Genomic DNA, 23,071 nt, shown 5'->3' with positions numbered 1-23,071 from the left:
TCATCCTCCTCGTGTTATCTGACTCCACGGTTGCCTCCGTATCAGCATTGGTCATTCTGAAAAAGAGACAACATCCTGTTCTGCTTCCCTCACACCACTTCTTCTACAGCACCCTGAGATGAGTTTTCCTCATAATAAGTTGTTTATTTCAACAGATATGCTCAAACCTGCTCTTCTCTCTCTATCTCTGCACACTGTGTTCTTTCAAAAAGTTACAGCACTCAGCACTAAAACATCACATCACACATGATTAGCCTACTTACTACTTCTATTCATTATTTTAATAATCCAATCATTCATTATCTATTAATACAAATCCCTACACTTTTCTGTCTTTCATGTGCAGTATTTGCATGTAACATCGGATTTCTAGTTTGAATTCATGAAAATCTGGTTTCTTTAGACTCCATTTACATTTCTGGGTGTAGTATTTTCCTTGTAAAATGAAAAGATTCAACAAAAACAGCTCCCTCCTCTCCTCATCACTATAACTACGTCACTCCTCCGTCGCCGTCGCACAGCGGTGACGTCGCCAGGCGGAGAGGAGGAAAGATGGCTACCTCGGCTTGGCTGCATGGCCCGACGGCTCTGCGACTGACGGAGGGTTTGGTGTCGGTGCTGAAGGAGCAGCGTCCGGAGTATCTACCGGCGCTGTTGGCCAACTACCGGGAACACGGCGTCTTCCCCACGCAGGTCGGTACCGGCTGCTAGGCGACGCGTTAGCTCCGAGGCTAGTTCACTGTTAGCTAGCCTGCTGCTGCCTAGTAACGGCTGCTTCACTACACTACGCTTTTGTTGTTCACGCTGCTCACACTAACACACACACATACACACACACACACACACACAAACTGGGGGGAGTGTTACCTGTTGTGTTACCTGTTGTGTTACCTGTTGTGTTACCTGTTGTGTTACCTGTGTGAACACCTGTGTGTGTGTGTGTCTCTGCAGAGCGCGAGCGCCGTCGGGGGTCTCGTGGGCTTCAGCAATGTCAAACTGGGCTCGAGCAAAACCAGGTGAGGTGGAAAACAAAGCACCTGTGTGACACCTGTGCTGTGACGTCACCGTTTGTTTAATTAATTAGTGTTGATTTCTGTGATTTATAAACATCATCCTCACGTGCTTGTGTCACTAAACAAATAAACACGTGTATGTGCTCTCCTCTTTCCTCTCTCCTTTCCTTTCCTCTTTCTTCTCTTCTCTTTCCTCTCTCCTCTCCTCTCCTCTCCTCCCCTCTCCTCTCTCTTTTCCTTTCCTCTTTCTTCTCTTATCTTTCCATTCCTCTCCTTTCCTTCCCTCTTTCCTCTCCTCTTTCCTCGCCTCTCTCCTTCCCTTTCTCCTCTCCCCTCTCCTCTCTTCTTTCCTTTCCTTCCCTCTCTCCTCTCCTCTCCTCTCCTTTCCTCTCCTTTCCTTTCCTTTCCTCTCTTCTCGCCTCTATCCTTTCCTTTTTCCCCTCTCCTCTCTTCTTTTCTCCTTTCCTCTCTCCTCTCCTCTCCTCTTTTCTCCTCTCCTCTCCTCTCTCATCTCCTTTCCTCTCTCCTCTCCTCTCTTCTTTCCTTTTTCCTCTCTCCTCTCATTTCCTCTCCTCTCCCCTTTCCTCTTTCTTCTCCTCTCCTTTCCTCTTTCCTCTCTCCTCTCCTCTCCCTTCTTCTCTCCTTTCCTCTCTCCTCTCCTCTCCTCTTTCCACTTTCCTCTCTCCTCTCCTCTCCTCTCCTCTCCTCTCTCCTCTCTCAGGTTCGAGGGCCTGTGCCTGCTCTCCATGCTGGTTAAGGACAGCTCCAGTGAGCTGTTTGAGCAGCACTGTCTCTCCTGGCTGCGCTCGCTGCAGCAGGTCATCCAGGTACGACCTACACACACACACACACACACACACACACACACATGTTGATAGATAGATAGATAGATAGATAGATAGATAGATAGATAGATAGATAGATAGATAGATAGATAGATATACTTTATTGATCCCAAGCTGGGAAATTACAGTGCAGCAGCAGCATTACACAGACACACAGTGACGATAACAACATATAGTATAAGAATATAAAGAACAAACTATACATAATAAAATAGTAAAATATATAAAGAACAAACTATACATAATAAAATAGTAAAATATATAAAGAACAAACTATACATAATAAAATAGCAATAGCAAATAAAATAAAATGTGATGTACAAAAGTATATACAACAACAAATTGGCAGCGTTGATTGTAGTGCAAAGTAGAAAATGTGCAATGTGTGTAACTGTGTAGAAAAATAAAGTGCGTAGTGACTGTAAGTTATGTTTCCTGTGTGTGTGTGTGTGTTGTTTGACTCATCCATAATACTGGTTCTGGTTCTGGTCCTGGTCCTGGTCCTGGTCCTGGTCCCGTTCCTCCCTCAGTCTCAGGCCCCGGTCCAGACCATCCAGCTGGCGGTGAACATCCTCAGAGACCTGCTGCAGTACTCGTCCCAGCTGGCTGAACTCGCCCGAGAGGTCGGCCTCAACTCCGTCCTGGGCATCCTGACGTCTCTGCTGGGGCTCAAGACGGAGGTGAGGACACGAGGAAAACATCCAAACACACAATATTAAAGTGATTCTTGAAGCCTCAGACAAATAGTTGATGAACAAAATAATCAAAACTATCTTTTTGTAGCTCACTGTCACTACCGCTTTCAAAATAAAAGCAGAAACTGCCCCAGAGAACAGACCAAGATTAATTGAGGGTGAAGAGAAAAGGCATTTGTATACATTCAAAAGCCAGTTTTTTACATTTTATTTTAATATATTGACTTCATTTTATTTTTTATTTTATCCTATGCCATTTTACTTTGTTTTTATTTGTAGCTGTATTTATCTATTTACATATTTATATATTTATGCTCCCATTTATTGTCAGATTTATTACTTTTAAATATAAATGTATTTATTTTACTTAGTTTTAGGGATGAGTTTTTATTCCTTAGCCTTTATATTTGTTGTTTTTAAATGACCTTTAAAGCACTTTGAGTTACAATCACTGTATGAAAAGTGCTATTTAATTTTATTCTGCTGTTTTTTTCAACTCCTTTTGAACATAAATAATTGTTAAGTGTTGTTGTTGTTTTATTTTGCGTTACTGTCTTGTATTTACTGTAGTTTGTTTTTAACGTTCCTTCCTGCTCCTGTTGTGTCAGTGTGAGCTGTCGGCCATGGAGGGGATGACGGCCTGTATGACCTACTACCCCCGAGCCTGCGGATCCCTGAGGGTGAGTCGGCGTCTCCTCATCCAGACTCTGTGTATTTTGTGTTTTTTATTATCGATTTAAATGTTTTACTTGTTGTTTTCCAGGACAAACTGGGAGCGTATTTCCTCTCTAAGATGGAAAGCACCAACAAGAAGACACAGGAGGTTTGTGTCTCTCACTGTCACTGTCATCACGATTACCTGTTTTCACAATTAATCGCAGTATTAAACGCCACAATTAATGTTAGCGTGTCATTTATAATAATTATAATAATCAAATCAAATAAAAAACGATTAAAATAAACTTAAACATTTGGTATAGATGACAATTAATGACTTAAATATTTCAATCATTTCCCCTGGAGGATTAATAATTGGTCCTATATTAGTAGATACTTCAAATATTTTGTGTATATAATTAGATAAGATTAGATAAAGTCATTATATTTTGACTATATTTGATTTTACACATTAATAATTAATGCAGAATAATTGTGATCATTTCTCTGACAGTAACTGTACCAAGAAAATCTATAATTGTGACGTCACTCGTCTTCACGTAGATACAGGATGTTTGTCTTAATGTGTGTGTGTGTTTGGCTTGGAGGAGAGGAAAGATTCCTCTCTCCTTTACTCTCTCCTCTCTCCTTTCCTTTCTCCTCTCTCCTTTACTCTCTCCTCTCTCCTTTCCTTTCTCCTCTCTCCTTTACTCTCTCCTCTCTCCTTTACTCTCTCCTTTCCTTTCTCCTCTCTCCTTTACTCTCTCCTTTTCCTTTCTCCTCTCTCCTTTACTCTCTCCTCTCTCCTTTACTCTCTCCTCTTTCATCTCCTTTCCTCTCCTTTCCTTTCCTTTCCTTTCCTCTCTCCTTTACTCTCTCCTCTTGCCTTTCCTTTCTTCTCTCTCCTCTCTCCTTTCCCCTCTTTCGTCTCCCCTCTCCTTTCCTTTCCTCTCTCCTCTCCTCTCTCCTCTCTCCTTTCCTCTCCTCCCTCCTCTCCTTTCCTCTCTCATCTCCTCTCTCCTCTTTCCTTTCCTTTCCTTTCCTTTCCTTTCCTCTCTCCTCTTGCCTTTCCTTTCTCCTCTCTCCTCTCTCCTTTCCCCTCTTTCGTCTCCCCTCTCCTTTCCTTTCCTCTCTCCTCTCCTCTCCTTTCCTCTCTCATCTCCTCTCTCCTTTCCTTTCTCCTCTCATCTCCTCCTTTCTCCTCTCTCATCTACTCTCCCCCTTCCTCTCTCCTCTCCTCTCCTTTCCTTTCTCCTCTCATCTCCTCCTTTCTCCTCTCTCATCTCCTTTCTCCTTTCCTCTCTCCTCTCTCCTCTCTCCTCTCTCCTCTCCTCTCCTTTCCTCTCTCCTCTCTTCACATCACGTAGATCCAGGACAGGTCTTTATTTTAACGTGTGTGTGTGTGTGTGTGTGTGTGTGTGTGTGTGTCAGATGGCGTGCCAGTGTTACGGCCGTCTGCCCTGCCTGGGGGGGCTGTTGGACCGGGGGGTCGGCGCCGGCAGAGCTGAGGGCTGGACCAATCAGATCCACTGTCTACTGGCCTCGGCCAATGGGCTGCTGGCTCAGATCTACCAGGGATCAGAAACAGGTGCAGTGTCTATCTATCTATCTATCTATCTATCTATCTATCTATCTATCTATCTATCTATCTATCTATCTATCTATCTATCTATCTATCTATCTATCTATCTATCTATCTATCTATCTATCTATCTATCTATCTATCTATGGTTGTGTGATGGTCTCTCTCCTGTCGCCTCAGAGGGGACGGTGCAGTACGAGGGTCCGGGGGTGGAACTGGCCTTCCCTCACCTCGACCAATCAGATCCTCTGCTGCTGCTGCAGCTGCAGCACCGATACACATCTGTCTGCCTGGCGCTCAAACACACACTCAGGTACAACACACACACACACACACACACACACACACACACACACACACACACACACACTCTCGTCTCATTACTTTGATTCTACTGTAAATGAAGTTCATCATGGAGCAGGTGAAGGAGAGAATAGGAGAGAGGAAAGGAGAGAAGTGAGGAGAGAGGAAAGGAGGAACTGAGAGAGGAGGAGAGAGGAAAAGAGGAGGAGGAAGGAGCAAATGAGAGAGGAGAGGAGAGTGAGGAGGAGAGATGAGAGGAGGGAGGAGAGGAGAGAGGTGAGGGGAGGAGAGGAGAGAGGAAAGGAGGAGAGAGAAAAGGAGGAGGAGAGGAAAGGAGGAGAGAGGAGGAAGGAGGGAAGAAGAGGATAGTGAGGAGGAGAATGGAAAGGAGGAGGAAAGAGGAGAGAAGTGTGGAGGGGAGAGAGTAGAGGAGATAGGAGAGAGGAAAGGTCTCTGTCGTCATGGCAACAAGGACCCATCACAGCTGACCCTGTCCCTCTCCGTCCTTCAGCGTGGACCCGGCCTCGGCCGTCCGTCTGCCCGTCAGACCGGTTCTCAACCTGGTGTGTCGAGCGCTGGCCGTCAGCGCCAAGAGCATCGTGAGTCACACACACACACACACACACACACACACACACACACACACACACACACACACAGTAACAATTACCACGTTTACATGATGTTTTTTAATTCGGAATGAATTATTCTGAATTAAATTGTTCGGAATTAAAATATTCTCCTTCGAGTTTACATGGAAATAGTAATTCCGAATTTAGGTTTACATGGAAAACACGTTCAATTGCCTTTATTTAATTCTGCTTAATGTCTGGGGGTCGGGAAGCGTTCTGATTGGACAGAGGGTACACGTGTTTACGTATTTACGTCTACCGGAAGAAAACAAACTCCATAAGAATAAACGTTTACATGATCGAGGAATTAATTATTTCAGATTTAAAGTTGGAATAAACCACCCACTTAAGCCTGCCACACACATAAAGATAATCGGGCTGATTTTGCCCCGATTTTCCCCCTTCCGACCACGGACAGACACCGCCCGATTATCTTAAGGTCTTAAGATTATCTTATAAGATTCTCTTGTAGTGTGTGGTGTGTTAAGAGTCAAAATTCCCCCGACAATCGGCTCGGAAAACGTTCGGCGCCGATAATCGTAAGTATTAAACATGTTCAATATTTACGATTATCGGGGCCGACTTCGGTGGCCGTTTCAATCAAAAGTCATCTTGTGTGTGGAAAGCCGGTGTTGTGCGGAGAAGCGCCTGCTCACCGAGCTCTGCATGCTGCTTGCGGCAAAAAGCCACTTCTCCACACAGCACCGGCAACCTCACAGAGAGCCACGGTGCAGCCCTGGTGTTACATGAGGTTCACACAGACATTCACACATACACGGGAGGTTTCCTGATAGCCGATAGCAAAGACAGTAGTGATCATAGCCAGCAACAGCCGGTAATACAGCAGCCATGTTTAAACGATCATGTGACCGCCGCTCACAGCCCGTCATGTGACAGCACGGCTCCCTATTGGACAGCCGCTTGACTGCTCGGTGTCCGGAGCCACAGACACACACAGATGGGATCGTTGTAAAGGCTGAAGTGTCCCGCTTTCATTAAAAAAAAAATTACGTCGCTCTCATTGTCCATTCCGGAAATAGACCCGAAAGAGTAGCTACAACGACACCCCTGGTATCGCTGCTGATGCCGCGGATTGTTTTCTGACCAGAGGGTCAAGATTCTGAAAAATGTGTGTGGTGTGTTGTGTTTGGAATATCGCAGCACACCACACACAATACGATCAAAACTGTTCAATCACAGATTTTTTATCTTCATGTGTGGGGTCTCTCACAGATAAAAAAATCGGTTGAGATTTATAAAATCTTTATGTGTGTGGCACGCTTTACTTCGGAATTAGGTTGAATTCCGAATAATAATTTTCACTCGGAATTAAGTGTTTACATGGTCTTTTTAAAGCGGAATTAATTCTTACTCAGAATTAAATTATTCTAATTCTGAATTAAAGCTCTCGTGTAAACAGGACAAATGTGTGTGTGTGTCAGTCTCTGACAGGAGAGGGGAGTGTGCGGCTGCTGGTTCTGCCCGTCATACACACCAACACACTGGACGTCCTGTCAGCGCTCATCACAGCGTGAGTTCACACACACACACACACACACTCCTCTCCTTTCCTCTCATGTTTCCTCTGTCCTCTCTCCTTTCCTTCCTCCTTTCCTCTCTCCTCCCTCCTTTTCCTCTTTCCTCTCCTTTCCTCTCTCCTCCCTCCTTTTCCTCTTTCCTCTCCTTATCCTCTCTCCTCCCTCCTTCCCTCTCTCATCTCCTCTCTACTTCCTCCTTTCCTCCCTCCTTTCCTCTCTCCTCCCTGCTTTCCTCTCCTCTCTCCTTTCATCTCTCCTTTCCTCTCATGTTTCCTCTCTCCTTTTCCTCTCTCCTCTCCTCCTTACCTCTCCGTATCCTCTCTCCTTCCCACTCTCATTTCCTCTCTACTTCCTCCTTTCCTCTCTCCTCCCTCCTTTCCTTTCCTCTCTCCTTTCATCTCTCCTTTTCCTCTTTCCTCTCCTTCTTACCTCTCCTTATCCTCTCTCCTCCCTCCTTCCCTCTCTCATCTCCTCTCTACTTCCTCCTTTCCTCTCTCCTTTCCTCTCTCCTCTCTGCTTTCCTCTCCTCTCTCCTTTCATCTCTCCTTTCCTCTCATGTTTCCTCTCTCCTTTCATCTCTCCTTTCCTTCTTACCTCTCCTTATCCTCTCTCCTCCCTCCTTCCCTCTCTCATCTCCTCTCTACTTCCTCCTTTCCTCTCTCCTCTCTCCTCCCTGCTTTCCTCTCCTCTCTCCTTTCATCTCTCCTTTCCTCTCATGTTTCCTCTCTCCTTTCATCTCTCCTTTTCCTCCCTCCTCTCCTCCTTACCTCTCCGTATCCTCTCTCCTTCCCACTCTCATTTCCTCTCTACTTCCTCCTTTCCTCTCTCCTCCCTCCTTTCCTTTCCTCTCTCCTTTCCTCTCTCCTTTTCCTCTCTCCTCTCCTCCTTACCTCTCCTTATCCTCTCTCCTCCCTCCTTCCCTCTCTCATCTCCTCTCTTCTCCCTCCTTTCCTTTCATCTCTCCTTTTCCTCTCTCCTCTCTCCTCCCTGCTTTCCTCTCCTCTCTCCTTTCATCTCTCCTTTCCTCTCATGTTTCCTCTCTCCTTTCATCTCTCCTTTTCCTCTCTCCTCTCCTCCTTACCTCTCCGTATCCTCTCTCCTTCCCACTCTCATCTCCTCCCTCCTTTCCTTTCCTCTCTCCTTTCATCTCTCCTTTTCCTCTCTCCTCTCCTCCTTACCTCTCCTTATCCTCTCTCCTCCCTCCTTCCCTCTCTCGTCTCCTCTTCTCCCTCCTTTCCTTTCATCTCTCCTTTTCCTCTCTCCTCTCCTCCTTACCTCTCCTTATCCTCTCTCCTCCCTCCTTCCCTCTCTCATCTCCTCTCTTCTCCCTCCTTTCCTTTCATCTCTCCTTTTCCTCTTTCCTCTCCTTACCTCTCCTTATCCTCTCTCCTCCCTCCTTCCCTCTCATCTCCTCTCTACTTCCTCCTTTCCTCTCTCCTTTCCTCTCTCCTCTCTCCTCCCTGCTTTCCTCTCCTCTCTCCTTTCATCTCTCCTTTCCTCTCATGTTTCCTCTCTCCTTTCATCTCTCGTCTCCTCTCTCCTTTCCTCTCATGTTCTCTCCTCCCTCCTTACTTCCTCCTTTCCTTTCCTTTCCTTTCCTCTCTCCTCTCTCCTTTCCTCTCTCGTCTCCTCTCTCCTCCCTCCTTTCCTTTCCTCTCTTCTCTCTCTTTTCCTCTCTCACCTCCTCTCTCCTCCCTCCTTTCTTCTCCTCTCTCCTTTCCTTTCCTCTCTCCTCTCTCCTTTCATCTCTCCTTTCCTCTCTTCTCTCTCCTTTCCTTTCATCTCTCCTTTCCTCTCTTCTCTCTCCTTTCCTTTCATCTCTCCTTTCCTCTCTTCTTTCTCTTTTCCTCTCTCGTCTCCTCCCTCCTTTCCTCTCCTCTCTCCTTTCCTTTCCTCTCTCCTTTCATCTCTCCTTTCCTCTCTTCTTTCTCTTTTCCTCTCTCGTCTCCTCCCTCCTTTCCTTTCCTCTCTCCTTTCCTCTATTGTCTCTCCTCTCTCCTCTCCTCTTTCCTCTTTCCTCTCTCTCTATTTTGTATCCAAAAGTTCAAAGGTCAGCATCTCTGTATCTCTGTGTGTGTGTCAGTGTGCGCAGCAGCATGGTCCAGTTCACCGTCGTCCTGCAGCGGTTGTTCTCCCAGACGCTGTCGGCGTGGACGCCAGCAGCCGAGGCCAGTCTGGGCCAGCAGCGAGCCTACAGGTGACCCCGCCGCCGCCACATCTGGATACATACACCTCCACATCTGGATCTATCCAACAGCTGGTTCCACTAACAAACCTCTGTCTCTGTGTGTGTGTGCAGCTCGGTGCGTGTGTCGGTGTACCGGACGCTGCAGCTGTGGGTGCAGGTGGGCGGAGCCTCGGCCGGCGTGCTGCAGGCAAGTCCCGGCCACTCGGAGCTGCTGTTCAACCAGCTGCTCAGTGACATCACACCGGGGGCCGAGTCAGTCAAGGTGAGACGCAGTGATTTTATTTTATTTGCCTTTATTTAACCAGGTCGGTCCCGTTGAGACACAATGACCTCTTTTTCAAGGGAAGCCTGGCCAAGACAGCAGCATAGAAAAGTTACTACACTTACAAGACACAGAAATCACACAGCACACAGATAAATACATTACAAGATAGAAGCAACAGGACTAAAGGTTCGGATTCACATTAAAACAAGAACAAGTGCGGTATGAAGCTGCTCCAATTTCTCTCACACGAGTTTTGCTGGGCGTTGTAATATTCGAATATATCCGAACGAATTACGGGTCATTCTATATTCGTTCGAACCTCATTTTTCTAAAAACTGACAGCCCTAATGGAAACGCAACTACTGATGACACGGGAGGAGGTGCAGGACTGGCTCTGACTCTTCTCCTCTCTCTGTCTTCTACTCACCCCCCCCCTCCTCTCCCCCTCAGCTCCGTGCCGGTCTCTCAGCGGACGCGGTGCCGGGCGGTAAGCCGGGTCCTCGCCGTACGAAGCCTCTGGTGATGGTCGATGCCGTGGGGCCGGCGCTGCAGAGGAAAGGAGACTTCCTGTCCAACCAGGACACGTGTCTGGCCGCGCTCAGAGGTGACGAGTCCAACTGACCCCTAAAATGCACTGCATGCGTAACGACTCCGCCACGGCGTCGGAGCCGTTACGTTTCAATTTTGGTCAATGTGTCAGCTCACACAATCTCCGGTTCCGCTGCGAAATTGCTCTGGAACGACATACGCAGAGCTTCTATTTTTGCCGGACGCCAGAGCATGCCGCATCAAGCAGCACAGAGCAGATTGTGCCGGGAAGGAAGTCGGCTACAAAATACAAAATAAAACCCCGGTTGATTTTCAAAATAAAATACTCTGTGTTCACTTGGATCGGGTTTCATTACAAGAACATGTCATAATGGGCGAGGCAGACCTGAAGTCAACAGGTCAGAGGTTTTCAGGCGTCTTTTCACCCCGTCGACACCATGGATGAAGAAAGAAAAAAAAAAAGAGAGAGAGAAAAGGCTGTAGCACAGGACCGAGTCGACCTTCTACTGTATGTATGAATATATGCCTCTTTCTCCAAGAGACTACAGCCAGCAATATTGCGCGATTATGCGTGAATTCGCGAGATCTCGTGCGTTCCCGCGACACTCGTTGTCCGGCGGAGCCGCACCAAACAGATCACAAACGAATCATGTGTGAGTTGGCGGACGGCGGAGTGCGCTGTCGTTCCGGAGTCGTTCCGCATGCAGTGTATTTCAGGCTTGAGTCTCAACCTTAACCCTGGTCTGAGACGCCATCACTGATGTTGTCTTCTCCTTCTTCTTCTTCTCTTTCTTCATCTTCTTCTCCTTTTCCTCCTTTTTTTTCTTTTTCTTCTTCTCCTCTTTCTCCTCTTCTTTTTTCATCTACTTCTCCTTTTTCTTTGTTTTCTTTTTCTTCTCCTTCTCTTTCTTCTCTTCCTTCTACATCTTTTCCTCCTCCTCCTTTTTCATCTCCTTCTCTTCTTTCTACCCTTCCTTCTTCATCTTCCTCTTCTCCCCCTCTTTCTTCTTCTTCTTTGTTTTCTTCCTCTCCTTCTACTTCTTCCTCTTCTTCTTCCTCTGTCAACATCCACTTTGGTCTCTTCTCCTTCTCCTCCTCCTCCTCCTCCTCCTTCACAGCCATCAGACAGATCATCCTGACCAGTGGGACGCTGCTGAAGGACGACATACACAAGGTGAATACAACAACAGTAACTAAGGCAACAACAACAACACAAACATAAACTGATACTAACCTCCATCATCTCTCCCTCAGCGTCTCCATGACGTGGTGCTGCCGCTGTGCGTGCGGCTGCAGCAGCAGCAGACGAGCAGCACTGCGGCGTGTGAACCAGGAGGTGGCGTCAGTGGGCAGTACAGCAGCGCGCTGAGCAGACGGGAGCTGTACAGGTGCAGCTGCTACACAACGACAACTACACACAGTTAGAACAAGAAAACTGCTTCTCGTTCAGTTTTTAGTTTTTACTTCAAATATAAAACATTTTAATTAAATATCCACAGAGGAAAATGTTCATTAACATTAAAGTTAATGGAAAAAAACACAAAAACATTGAGAACATCTGGAGTGGATCAGGTGAAACATCTGAGAAACTCCAGATGTTACAGAGTCAGACTGTGTTTAGTTCACTCAACATCTGTCCAGCAGCTGTGATGATCATGTGATGTGTAGTTTAACGTGTGTTATTGTGTGTGTGTGTGTGTGTGTGTGTGTGTCAGGTTGTTGCTGGCTCTGGTCCTGGTGCCGTCGCCCTCGTGGCCTCCACCTCTGACCTGCGCCGTCTCCATCCTCAGCAGCGGACGCACCGACCGCAACCTGAAGGTGAGAGAGAGAGAGAGAGAGAGAGAAACAGAAAGAGAGAAATCACACAATGTTGCAAAAACTTGTACCTGTTCTCATGAAGTTGTTATTTATTTACTCAAAAACACCAGAGTGATTTGATTTTAATTTGGGACCATGTGCACATAGATTGATATTTTTTGAAAAAGAGAAAAAATTAAAGGATGGTTGCACCAGATTTAAGCTAATTTCCATCTTTAGTCCATAAAACACACAATGGTCTGTACACATATATATATATATATTTAAAAAAGAAACTACTAATTTCATGTGCAAATAACATCAAAATTTCACTGAAGAATAGTACAGTAATTAAAATGTGTCAAAATGTTACAAAGTGACTGTGAAATATCTAAACTTCAACAAACATCATCAATTAACACAAAAAAACAAAACAAAAGGAACAAACAAACAGAAAAAGTGCAGTTTATAACACGCTGAGAAGCTGCAGCAGCTCCGACTGTGAAATCCAGATGTTATCAGACACAGGAACCTGGTCCCAGAGGTGACTCGGGTTACATGAAACGCAGCTTCTCCTTTTGTCGTCGCAGACTGAACGAGCTCAAAGTTCAACAAAGCCGTCATTGTTTGTTTGTTTGTGAAAGAGTCAAGACAGTTTTTCATTGTTGTGTGGTTTGAATAACAAATACGTCACAGATCAGAGCAGCTGAGGGTGTGGAGGTGTTTTTAATACGTTAAGCAGCCGAGACAGGCGAACAACAACAGCAGTCACCTGAGATCAGAGAAACAGAGTCAGAGTCACTTTATGTCTGTGGTTCTCAAAAGTCACGTCATAACTTCCATAATCATCATAAACGACGGGTAGTATATATGGTGCTCAGTGTTTATATCCCAACGTATGACTGTTTACAAATTCAACATGTAGTTTGTCCAAATTAAAGGGAAACTCCACCCAAAACCGATAATTCACCAATCATCTACTCACCGTCATGCCAAGGAAGGGTTTGGAGAACTTTCTGAGTCATCAAAACCCCTTTAGGAGTTCCAGGGGGGGTCCGGCTGGGAATGGATTTTCATATAAATGGCGGCGGATAGAGTTCACTTTTGAATCGTCCAAAACACACACTATGAAACATCCAGATACCGCCATACTGCTCATCTGTACTGACCCAAGTGTCCTGAAGCCGCCACATGAAAAAGTTGTTCTGAAAAAATAAATGTGATATCTGTTTTTAGCCGTGTTGCAGTAGCTCCCAGTGGCTGAGTGAGATGCGTGAGAATTGCTAAGATGTTCTTCAGTGTTTACATCATACATCCAACGGTTTACAATGACGAACAAACATCTCGCGACAACAAGGCTAAAAACAGAGATCAAATTAAGTGTTAACTTACTCATGTTGTGTCCAAGTGACACTGAAACCCAAATATCAAGTTGCTAATGAACCAGATCCACCAACTCCCTTCACCTGCCTGAACTGGAAAACCACTAAAACTGAAAGATGATTGGTGAATTATTGATTTTGGGTGAAGTATCCCTTTAAAGTTTGTGAAGCGTATCTATCTGATGATAGATACTGCTTTATGGAGACGTCTACAGAGTCACTTGATAACCCCCCCCCCCTCTCTCTCTCTCCCCCTCAGGTCTCTTCGTTCTGTGCTGAAGCTCTGACCGTCTGTAACTGCCTCCTCCACCCCCGCACCCCCTCCATCTGCCTCCCCTTGCCCCCCCTCACCCTGAAGCCCTCCGCCCCCGTCCTCGCCCCCTCCTCCTCCTCCTCCTCCTCTCTCACCCTCCCCACCCTGCTGGGCGGCCCCTCCCCCGCGCCGCCCTTCCCCTCCCGCCACTCCCTCGGCCTCGGCGCGGCCTCGCTGCTCGGCTCGCTGGAGAACCACCTGTCTCTGCTGCCGGGTCAGGGCCCGACGCCGGCCGACATGATCCTGTCGCCGCACGCCGCCGCCGCCGCCGCGCAGCAGCTGTCGGAGGCGTCGGGGCTCGGCCCCCCCGAGGGCCAGAGACCCGTGTTCGTCCGCTACGACAAGGAGGAGGCGGAGGACGTGGAGATCTCCCTGGCGAGCGACTCTGACGACAGCGTGGTCATCGTCCCCCCGGGGATGCTCAGCATGGAGAACCAGCAGGACGACGTCAACGCCGCCGTCGCCGCCGGCAACAACAACCCGCTGGTGTCTGCTACGCCCGGCGTCACCGCGGCCTCGCTGCTCCCGGGAGGAGAGTGCGTCACGATGGCGGCCACCACGGCGTCGTCGGCGACAACGACGATAGACGGCATCTCGCTCCCCAACAGCCTCGCCACGTCCTCGCCGCTCCTCCTCACCACCGCCGCCGCCGCTCCCGTCAACTCCTTCCCTCCCGTCAGCACCTCCGTGGTTTCCCTGGTGCCGCCGCTGAACGCCGGCTCCCTCGCCGCCGCCGCCGCCGCTCCGCCCGGCGACTCGCTGCCCGGCCGGCCGCAGCTGCAGCAGATGTTGATGCAGCAGCCGTCGGCGGCGGGGGGGCAGACGGGGCCGATGGCGCTGCCGCTGCAGATGCACCAGCTGCAGAACCAGCTGAGCCAGCAGGGCCGCCACCTGCACCAGCACGGGCCGCCGCATCCGCCGCCACCGGCCGCCAACAACAACAACGAAGACTCGGCCGTCATCAACATCAACAGCACGGACGAGGAGGAGGAGGTGTGTATGTTTGTGTGTGTGGGTATGTATGTCCGTATGTCTATGTACAGTACAGGTCAAAAGTTTGGACACACCTTCTCGTTCAATGTGTTTCCTTTATTCTCACTGAAGGCACCAAAACTATGAATGAACACATGTGGAATTAACAAAAAAGTGTGAAATAACTGAGAACACGTCTTTTCTTCTTTGTCTTCTCTTTCTTCTTTTCTTCTTTCTCTCCTTCTTCCTCCTCCTCTATCTCTATCTCTGCCCCCATCAATTCTAGTTTCTTCAAAGTAGCCACCCTTTGCTCTGATTACTGCTTTGCACACTCTTGGCATCCTCTTGATGAACTTCAAGAGGTGAACCTGACCTGAAAATGGTTTTCACTTCACAGGCGTGCCTTGTCAGGGTTCATTAGTGGAATTGACCCTTTGTCAAGGCCCCGCCCCCCACGGTTACTGTTGCTAGGTTGGACAAACAATGGTCACGGAAGGGTTAACTCCCATTGGAAACCATTGAAAATTAGGCAGATTTAAATTGCTAGTAAGGGAAATTTGAATTAACTTACATATCAGAAAAATGGTGTCCGTGATAGAAGACAGACGTGGCTAAAGAGCGGTTGAACGGGCATTACCCGACTTTTCCGAAAAATGGGAGAAAATCATTGTTTTGGTCACTCACTAGCTAGTAGCTAACGGCGCAAGCTAACGCTTAATCTACGCCGATCTCCCGTTTCTCCTCGTAAAACTTCACAAAGTTCAAAAGACATTAGCAGCGGTAATGTTACGTTTGCTAGATAACTTTGAAGGTATTAGATCTTCTCTGTTTATGAACACGACCAGAGAGTGGACTAGAGAATGAATGAGCTTAGCACTTAGCACAGTACAGCCAGGGAAAAACAGGCTCACTTCTCATGAGGACTGCACAACAACAACAAACAAACCTATGCAGTTAACCCCTGACCTATGCCTAGAGCTCCCCCTAGTGGACCACCCCCAAACCCTATTATTAAGCTCAACTAAATACATAACAGAAGGTTAAAGTAATATTATATACAGTACATAGGCTAAGTATGTTTATTGATGTCTTGTGTTTAGGGAATGGGATAAAAATGACTCCAATACGTTCCAGATATTGTGAGTCGCTATTGCAGGAACCCCAGGCACACATTTTAACCATATTGAAAAATTATAAAGTAGTTTTTGCCCAAAAGTTGCTGTCTACCTATCTTGTTTCATAGGGTTTCATGCCAGGGTTGTCCAACCTTAGAATGTTGCGCAACACGTGACATGGGGAGAAGCGCTCTGATTGGTGGAACAGCAGACCAATCAGAAGGCCAACAAAGGGTCAATTTCAGTGAGAATCTACAATGTAAATAGTCATGAAAATAAAGGAAATGCATTGCAAACTTTTGACCTGTACTGTAATTGTGTATCTGTGTGTATATTTGTGGGGGTGGGAGGTTTGGGGTTTTCACGGTGTTTTGTATTGTTTTGTTTTTATCCTCTGTGAGGCACTTTGTGTTACAATGTATGAAAAGTGCCATATAAATAAAGTTGATTTGATTTGATTTGAGGAGGAGGAGGAGGACATGGAGGACGACGAGGAGCTGGAGGAGGAGGAGGAGGAAGGGATGGACGAAGAGGACGAGGAGGACGAGGTGAGCGACTTCGCCGAGGAGGAGTTCTACGACGGCGAGGAGTACGAGGACTACGACGAGGAGGAGGAGGAGGGCGAGGAGCTGGAGGAAGAGGAGGAGGAGGAGGACGGGGGCATACCGCCGCTGGAAGGAGGAGCGGAGGACAAGAGCGAAGGGGAAGTCGTCGGCGTGGAGGAGGGGAAGGAGGCGCAAGCGGCGGCGGCGGCGGTGGTGGATGAAGAGGAGGAGGAAGAGGAAGAAGAAGGGATGGCGGCGTTCGGCGTGGAAGGAGACGAGGAGGGAGGCATCGAGGAGATCCAGCCCAACAGAGTCGTGTTCCCCGACGACAGGATGAAGGTGCAGGAGGTGGAGAGCATCGGAGTCCTGGAGGAGGCGCGAGGAGGAGCGGAGGGGGAGGAGGAGGAGGAGGACGACGACAGCGACCCCACCATGCCCCAGATACTGTGCGTGACCGGAGGAGCGATGGAGGAGAGGGAGGAGGTGGAGGAGGGGGGAGCAGCAGGAGGAGGAGGAGGAGCAGGAGCAGGAGGAGGAGCAGGAGGAGGAGGAGCAGCGGTGCAGGAGGAGGTGAACCTGTGGGAGCAGCAGAGCACCAGTGAGGCGGAGGTGACGCCGTCGACTGAAGAACAGACGACCAATCAGAGCCAACAGGTACCAGTGACATCACAGAGTAGAGAGAGGCTGCTTCACTTTACCCAACTTACTTAACTCAATGTTACTTTACCCAGCTTTACTTTACCCAACTTACTCTACTTAACGCAACGTTACTTTACTTTACCTAACTTACTTTACCCAACTTACTTCACTTTACCCAACTTACTTCACTTTACCCAACTTTACTTTACTTAACTCAACGTTACTTTACTTTGCCTAACTTACTTCACTTTACCGAACTTTACTTTACTTTGCCTAACTTTACGTAATTTACTTTCCCCAACTTTACTTCACCCAACTTTACTTTTGCCTAACTTACTTCACTTTACCCAACTTAACTTTGCCTAACTTTACGTAATTTACTTTACCCAACTTACTTTACTTTGCCTAACTTTACGTAATTTACTTTCCCCAACTTTACTTTACTCAACTTACTTCACTTTACCCAACTTTACCCAACTTACTTCACTTTACCCAACTTTACCCAACTTTACTTTGCCTAACTTTACGTAATTTACTTTCCCCAACTTTACTTCACCCAACTTTACTTCACCCAACTTACTTCACTTTACCCAACTTTACTTTGCCTAACTTAACATAATTTACTTTACCCAACTTTACTTCACCCAACTTACTTTACTTCACCCAGCTTTACTTTACCCAACTTACTTCACTTTACCCAACTTTACTTTGCCTAACTTTACGTAATTTACTTTACCCAACTTTACTTCACCCAACTTACTTTACTTCACCCAGCTTTACTTTACCCAACTTACTTCACTTTACCCATCTTTACTTTGCCTAACTTTACGTAATTTACTTTCCCCAACTTTATTTTACCTAACTTTACGTAATTTACTTTCCCCAACTTTACTTTACTTTCCCCAAGTTTACTTCACCCAACTTTACTTTACCCAACTTTACTTTGCCTAACTTTACGTAATTTACTTTACCCAAGTTTACTTCACCCAACTTTACTTTTGCCTAACTTACTTCACTTTACCCAACTTTACTTTGCCTAACTTTACGTAATTTACTTTACCCAACTTTACTTTACCCAACTTTACTTTACTTTGCCTAACTTGACGTAATTTACTTTCCCCAACTTTACTTTACTCAACTTTACTTTACCCAACTTACTTCACTTTACCCAACTTTACCTTACGTAACATTACGTAATTTACTTTCCCCAACTTTACTTTACTCAACTTACTTCACTTTATCCAACTTTACTTCACTCAACTTTACTTTACTTACTTCACCCAACTTTACTTTACTTAACTCAACTTAACTCGACTTTACTTTACTTCATTCATCGTTACTTCACTTTACCCAACTTTGATTTACTTTACCCACATTCACTTATCTTTACTTTACTCAACTTTACTTATCTTTGCTTTCCCGAACTTTACCCAACTTTACTTTACTTTCCACAACATTACTTTTCTTAACCCAACTTTCTCAACTTCATTTCACCCAACTTTCCAGAACCTAAAATTCTGAGTTTATTCCCAATATTTTCCCACTTTCTGAAATTTACATTAGATTATTTCATTTTCCTCGGTATGATCCTGATATCCTGTTGTAGTTTATCTTTCTTTTGTTCTCATTCTGTGTTATCTACTTTAAAAACACCAGTGAACCAACAGAATCGAAGCATCTGGGTCTAATCAGCCGGTTCTGGCTCCAGTTGTTCCAGCGAAACAGGAAACAGGAAACTCTCTTATCGTGTTTCTGTGGTTGATAAATGAAGTTTTTATCCTTGCAGTGTTGTTTCAAGGAAACTGACACTGACTCATGTTCCTCTGCAGGAGCTCAGGCCTGAAGCAGCACAGGAGGAGGAGGAGGTCAGCGTGAGGGAGAACCAGGAGGTGCAGCAGCAGCAGCAGCAGCCGCAGCCCCCGGCTCCTCCAGAGGGAGAACCAGACCCGACAGCTGCTGCAGAACCTCCAGAGTCCTCCGCCAGTCCGAAACCCAAAGAGCCGGCGGAGAGCAGCTCTGAGAAAAGAGACAGAGGGGAGGGAGAGCAGCTAGAGACAGAGAGGGGAGGAGGAGGAGGAGGAGAAGGAGGAGGAGGAGGGAGTGATGGAGAGGAAGGGAAGGGAGTGAAGAGGAAGCGGGAGGAAGAGGCGGGACAGAGCACCGAGAAGAAAAAGGTGAGAACTGACATGTGATTAAGATCAATGACTCATGATAGGAAACATATCAGAGCTGTTGACGCCAAGTTGAAGCACCAACACAATAACAGACTTTTATTTTGAAATTATTTAAAGGAGGAATGCGTAGGGTAAATCAAATCACAATCATTGAGTCAAAGGGATAGTTCACCCAAAATTTAAATTTCACTCATTATCTACTCACCCCCATGTCGACTAAGGGCTGGGAGAAGTTTCAGAGTCCTCCGTGGCTTCTCTGAGTTACAGGGGGTCTCGGCGTAGCAGTGCATGTCCATATAACGGTTGCAAATGGATACCAACTGTCTTCGTAACAAAAAGACACACCAAAAAACATCCGAATACCTCCATGCTGCTCGTATGTAATGTCCGTGTTTTGTAGTGGAAGCTCCTCCTCCTGGTTCGTCAAATTTGGACGAACCGGGAAGAGGAGCTTCCGCTACAAACAAGCTTGAAATATAGACTTATTTAATTTTTTTTCGGGACAATTTCGCATTTCGGGGCTTCAATACAACAGGGACATTGCATACGAGCAGCATGGAGGTATTTGGATGTTTTTTGGTGTGTCTTTTTGTTACGAAGACAGTTGTTATCCATTTGCAACCGTTATATGGACATGCACTGCTACGCCGAGACCCCCTGTAACTCAGAGAAGGCACGGAGGACTCTGAAACTTCTCCCAGCCCTTAGTCGACATGAGGGTGAGTAGATAATGAGTGAAATTTCAATTTTCGGTGAACTATCCCTTCAAGAGCATTGATCCAAATCGAAAATATCTATCAGACATAGATACATATCATCATTTGTGAGACGTGCCTTTTTATTTTGAAATCTGAAATATTGATTGTCGTCGTCAATCGCTCTCTGTATCCCTCAGATGGACGACGAGGCCATGGCGTCCATGTTGGCCGACTTCGTTGCTTGTCCACCTGACGACGAGGACGGCGCCTCGGGATCGACGTGCTCGTGAAACCGAACCTGGACGCAGCAGAGACTGTGTCATCAGTGACATCATGTAGTTACCTCGTTAACTCTTCCCTCATCATCATCTTCATCATCTTCATCATCTTCATAATCATTGTGGATTGAACTGTAAAAACATGGCCGCCAGGTTTCTTTCTTTCTTTGACTTCAGCTGTGGGACTTTTTTGTTTTGGTTTTTTTTGTACTGTCACAGCTTCGACCATAAAAAACAAACAAAACAGTAGGTTTCCTCGTCGCCCAGCAGGGGGCGGAGCTCCGTGAGTCGTGTCACTCTGAACGCTAGCCTTTGTTCCTGTTTTACGGTACATGCTATCTACAGTTAGTGTAAGAAATACTCATGTGTTCCTGGGTTGATTCTGTGCTCTTCATATTTCATGACTCTCATATTCTTTGTTATAAAAAACAAGTAAAAGAGAAAAAAAAAATCACAGTTTCCATGAATTTATTGTTCATCAACTACGAGGTTTTTTTTTTTGAAGCTCTTCAATGATTGATTTTATATACAAATAAATGGGTATGTGTTGTTTTTAAGACAACCTGAACCTGACATGGTTGGGTTCATATGAAACTGTTTGGACCAATAAGCCGGTGCATATTCTCATTTGCCCAGGTCATAGTCTTTCAAAGGAGGTTAAATCGAAAGCAACTGACCAGTCCCAGCCTGGTCAGATGCTACATGAACTGATGAAGCCTCTTGGATGAGAGGTGAAACGTCTTCCTAGACAAATAACTAAGTCCAGTTGCTTTCGATTTAACCTCCTTTGAAATGTTTGGACCAATGAGACGGAGTCGGAGGACGTCACTGTGGACCAGACCAACAGACGAGATGAGGCTGTCTGATCATTAAGATCTTCTTTACTTTACCCAAATAATACTTTACTTGACCCAACTTCACACAACTTTACTTTTCTTGACCCAACTTAACTTTACATGACCCTACATACTTTACTTGACCCAACTTTGCCCAACTTAACATAACTTTATCCCAACTTTACGCAACTTCACTTAACTTTACTCAACTTTTCTTGACCCTACTTGACTTGACCCTACATATTTGATCCGACCCAACTTTACTTTATCGAACTTACTTTTCTTGACCCAGCTTTACCCAATTTACTTTACTCAACCCAAATTTACTAGGCCTAATTTAACATTAGCCAACTTTACTTAACTTAACTTTAACGGAGTCTGTGGACCAGACCAACAGACAAGCAAAAGCTACCTGATAAGAACTAGATCTAGAAGGACCAGTATAAAGAGAAGTCTGAGGTCATAAGGACATGAGTAGTAAGCTTAAATGATGATGATTAGTTCATCAAAAATAATCACATGACTGTCTTAGCAACCACTTTTTTCCGGTTGGATGTGTCTGTAAAGGGCCGATAGATCTGAGTCAAGAGTTTTTTTAAGACAGTTTAAAGCAGAAGTAAGCGATCCGGTGGTTTTGGCTAACTTCCTGTCAGCCGATGGAGTTAGCAGTCCCCGCCCTCGTCCCTACGTCACCACATTCACACGCATCCCTTGGCTGCACACACAGAGAGGACCGCCCCTTTATGCCGTTCTCTCTCCTCATTGGATAAAGGTTGTAGGATACAAGGAAAGTTTTCTCCTCGGCTTACAGCAGAGCAGAGTGACTGACAGACCCGTGTTTCAGACCAAACACTCTATATAAGTGATTGCTGTCGGAAGATATAACTATTTAAGACTTATATTAACACAAATATTCCGCTTACTTCTGCTTTAACTTTAACAGAGTCTGTGGACCAGACCAACAGACAAGCTGAAGCTACCTGTAAAGGACCATTATAAAGACAAGTCTGAGATCATAAGGACATGATTAGTAAGCTTAAATGATGATGATTAGTTCATCAAAAATAATCACATGACTGTTTTAGCAACCACTTTTTTTTCCAGGATTGTAGAAATGATGTAGGTTGGACGTGTCTATAAAGGACCGATACATCTGAGTCAAGAGTTTATTTTAAGATGTAGTTTAATGGAGATTTATTAATACATGTATTTGATTGACTTAATCATTTAAATTTGCCTCCATAAGTTATGTCATCAATAGTTTATATCAATATCCGAACGTCCTATGATGGGAACACAACAGTTTTCATTCATAAGTCAGGCCACGCCCACCTTCAGGCTCCAAGTGGTGGTTTCTGTTTTCTCCAACACCACAATTGTCTTAGACTGGTTTTCAAAGACCAGTATTCGACTTTGAACCAGCACCAGTTCTCCTCGGTTCTCTTGGTTCTTCAGGTTCTTGTCCTCTAAGTGGACCAGGATTCCTCCGGCCCCTGAAGGCGTCTCTCTGTGGATCTGGACCGATCGGACGCCTCCAGACCTCTTTGGACACTGGTAAGTGAATGCATCTCGTGACCGTCCTCGGGTCAGTCTGTTCTGGTCAAACTGGTTCACTCAAGTTCAGAACAAAACCCATCTGGAAACAATACGAGAGCAGCTCTGTGAACATCTGGGACAGCGCTGGACTGGATCACATGTAAGTCCCATTACCTCAGTAACTCTCTGTCCTCTGTCCATCCGGTTCAGGATCTGTGGATTCTGTCCTAACAGAAAACATCTGTGCAGGTCCAGTGGATCATCCTGCTCCAGGTCTCACCACCTCCAGGTTTTCTGCCTCTCCACCAACACCACCACTGTCTGTTTACACTGTTGTACATCACCCCCCCTCCCCCGCAAACACACTGTGTCATATACATTAACAACAGTACAACACTATCCGAGAGCGAGGTGTTCACTCCACTGTGTTGAAAAGGTCCACCGGGTCTCTCTCTGTTATAAATCTGTAGCTTCCAGGTATGGGTTGAGGTACCTCTGATGACATCACTGTGACATCAT

At 46.1% G+C, this 23,071-nt stretch overlaps 1 protein-coding gene across 1 annotated transcript; it reads left to right on the top strand.

Moving 5' to 3' along the window:
* Positions 1-508: 508 nt before the first annotated feature.
* pelp1 (proline, glutamate and leucine rich protein 1) lies at positions 509-20,642 on the top strand. The gene is made up of 20 exons (XM_085759481.1): positions 509-693; positions 952-1,016; positions 1,735-1,840; positions 2,389-2,538; positions 3,162-3,233; positions 3,317-3,376; positions 4,642-4,798; positions 4,973-5,105; positions 5,607-5,694; positions 7,170-7,258; positions 9,349-9,462; positions 9,565-9,715; positions 10,169-10,322; positions 11,386-11,441; positions 11,522-11,655; positions 11,983-12,085; positions 13,706-14,752; positions 16,311-17,045; positions 18,860-19,204; positions 20,100-20,642. The coding sequence occupies exons 1-20, from the start codon at positions 553-555 to the stop codon at positions 20,190-20,192; spliced, it is 3,993 nt and encodes a 1,330-aa protein (XP_085615607.1). The 5' UTR covers positions 509-552; the 3' UTR covers positions 20,193-20,642.
* Positions 20,643-23,071: the final 2,429 nt, after the last annotated feature.

This window comes from Trachurus japonicus, chromosome 18, assembly GCF_045865225.1.
Source record: "Trachurus japonicus isolate A0001 chromosome 18, Traja_1.0".
In the NCBI taxonomy this organism is placed as follows: Eukaryota; Metazoa; Chordata; class Actinopteri; order Carangiformes; family Carangidae; genus Trachurus; species Trachurus japonicus.
The sequence above is the reverse complement of the archived record's forward strand: the minus strand, read 5'-3'. Positions and strand labels throughout refer to the sequence as shown.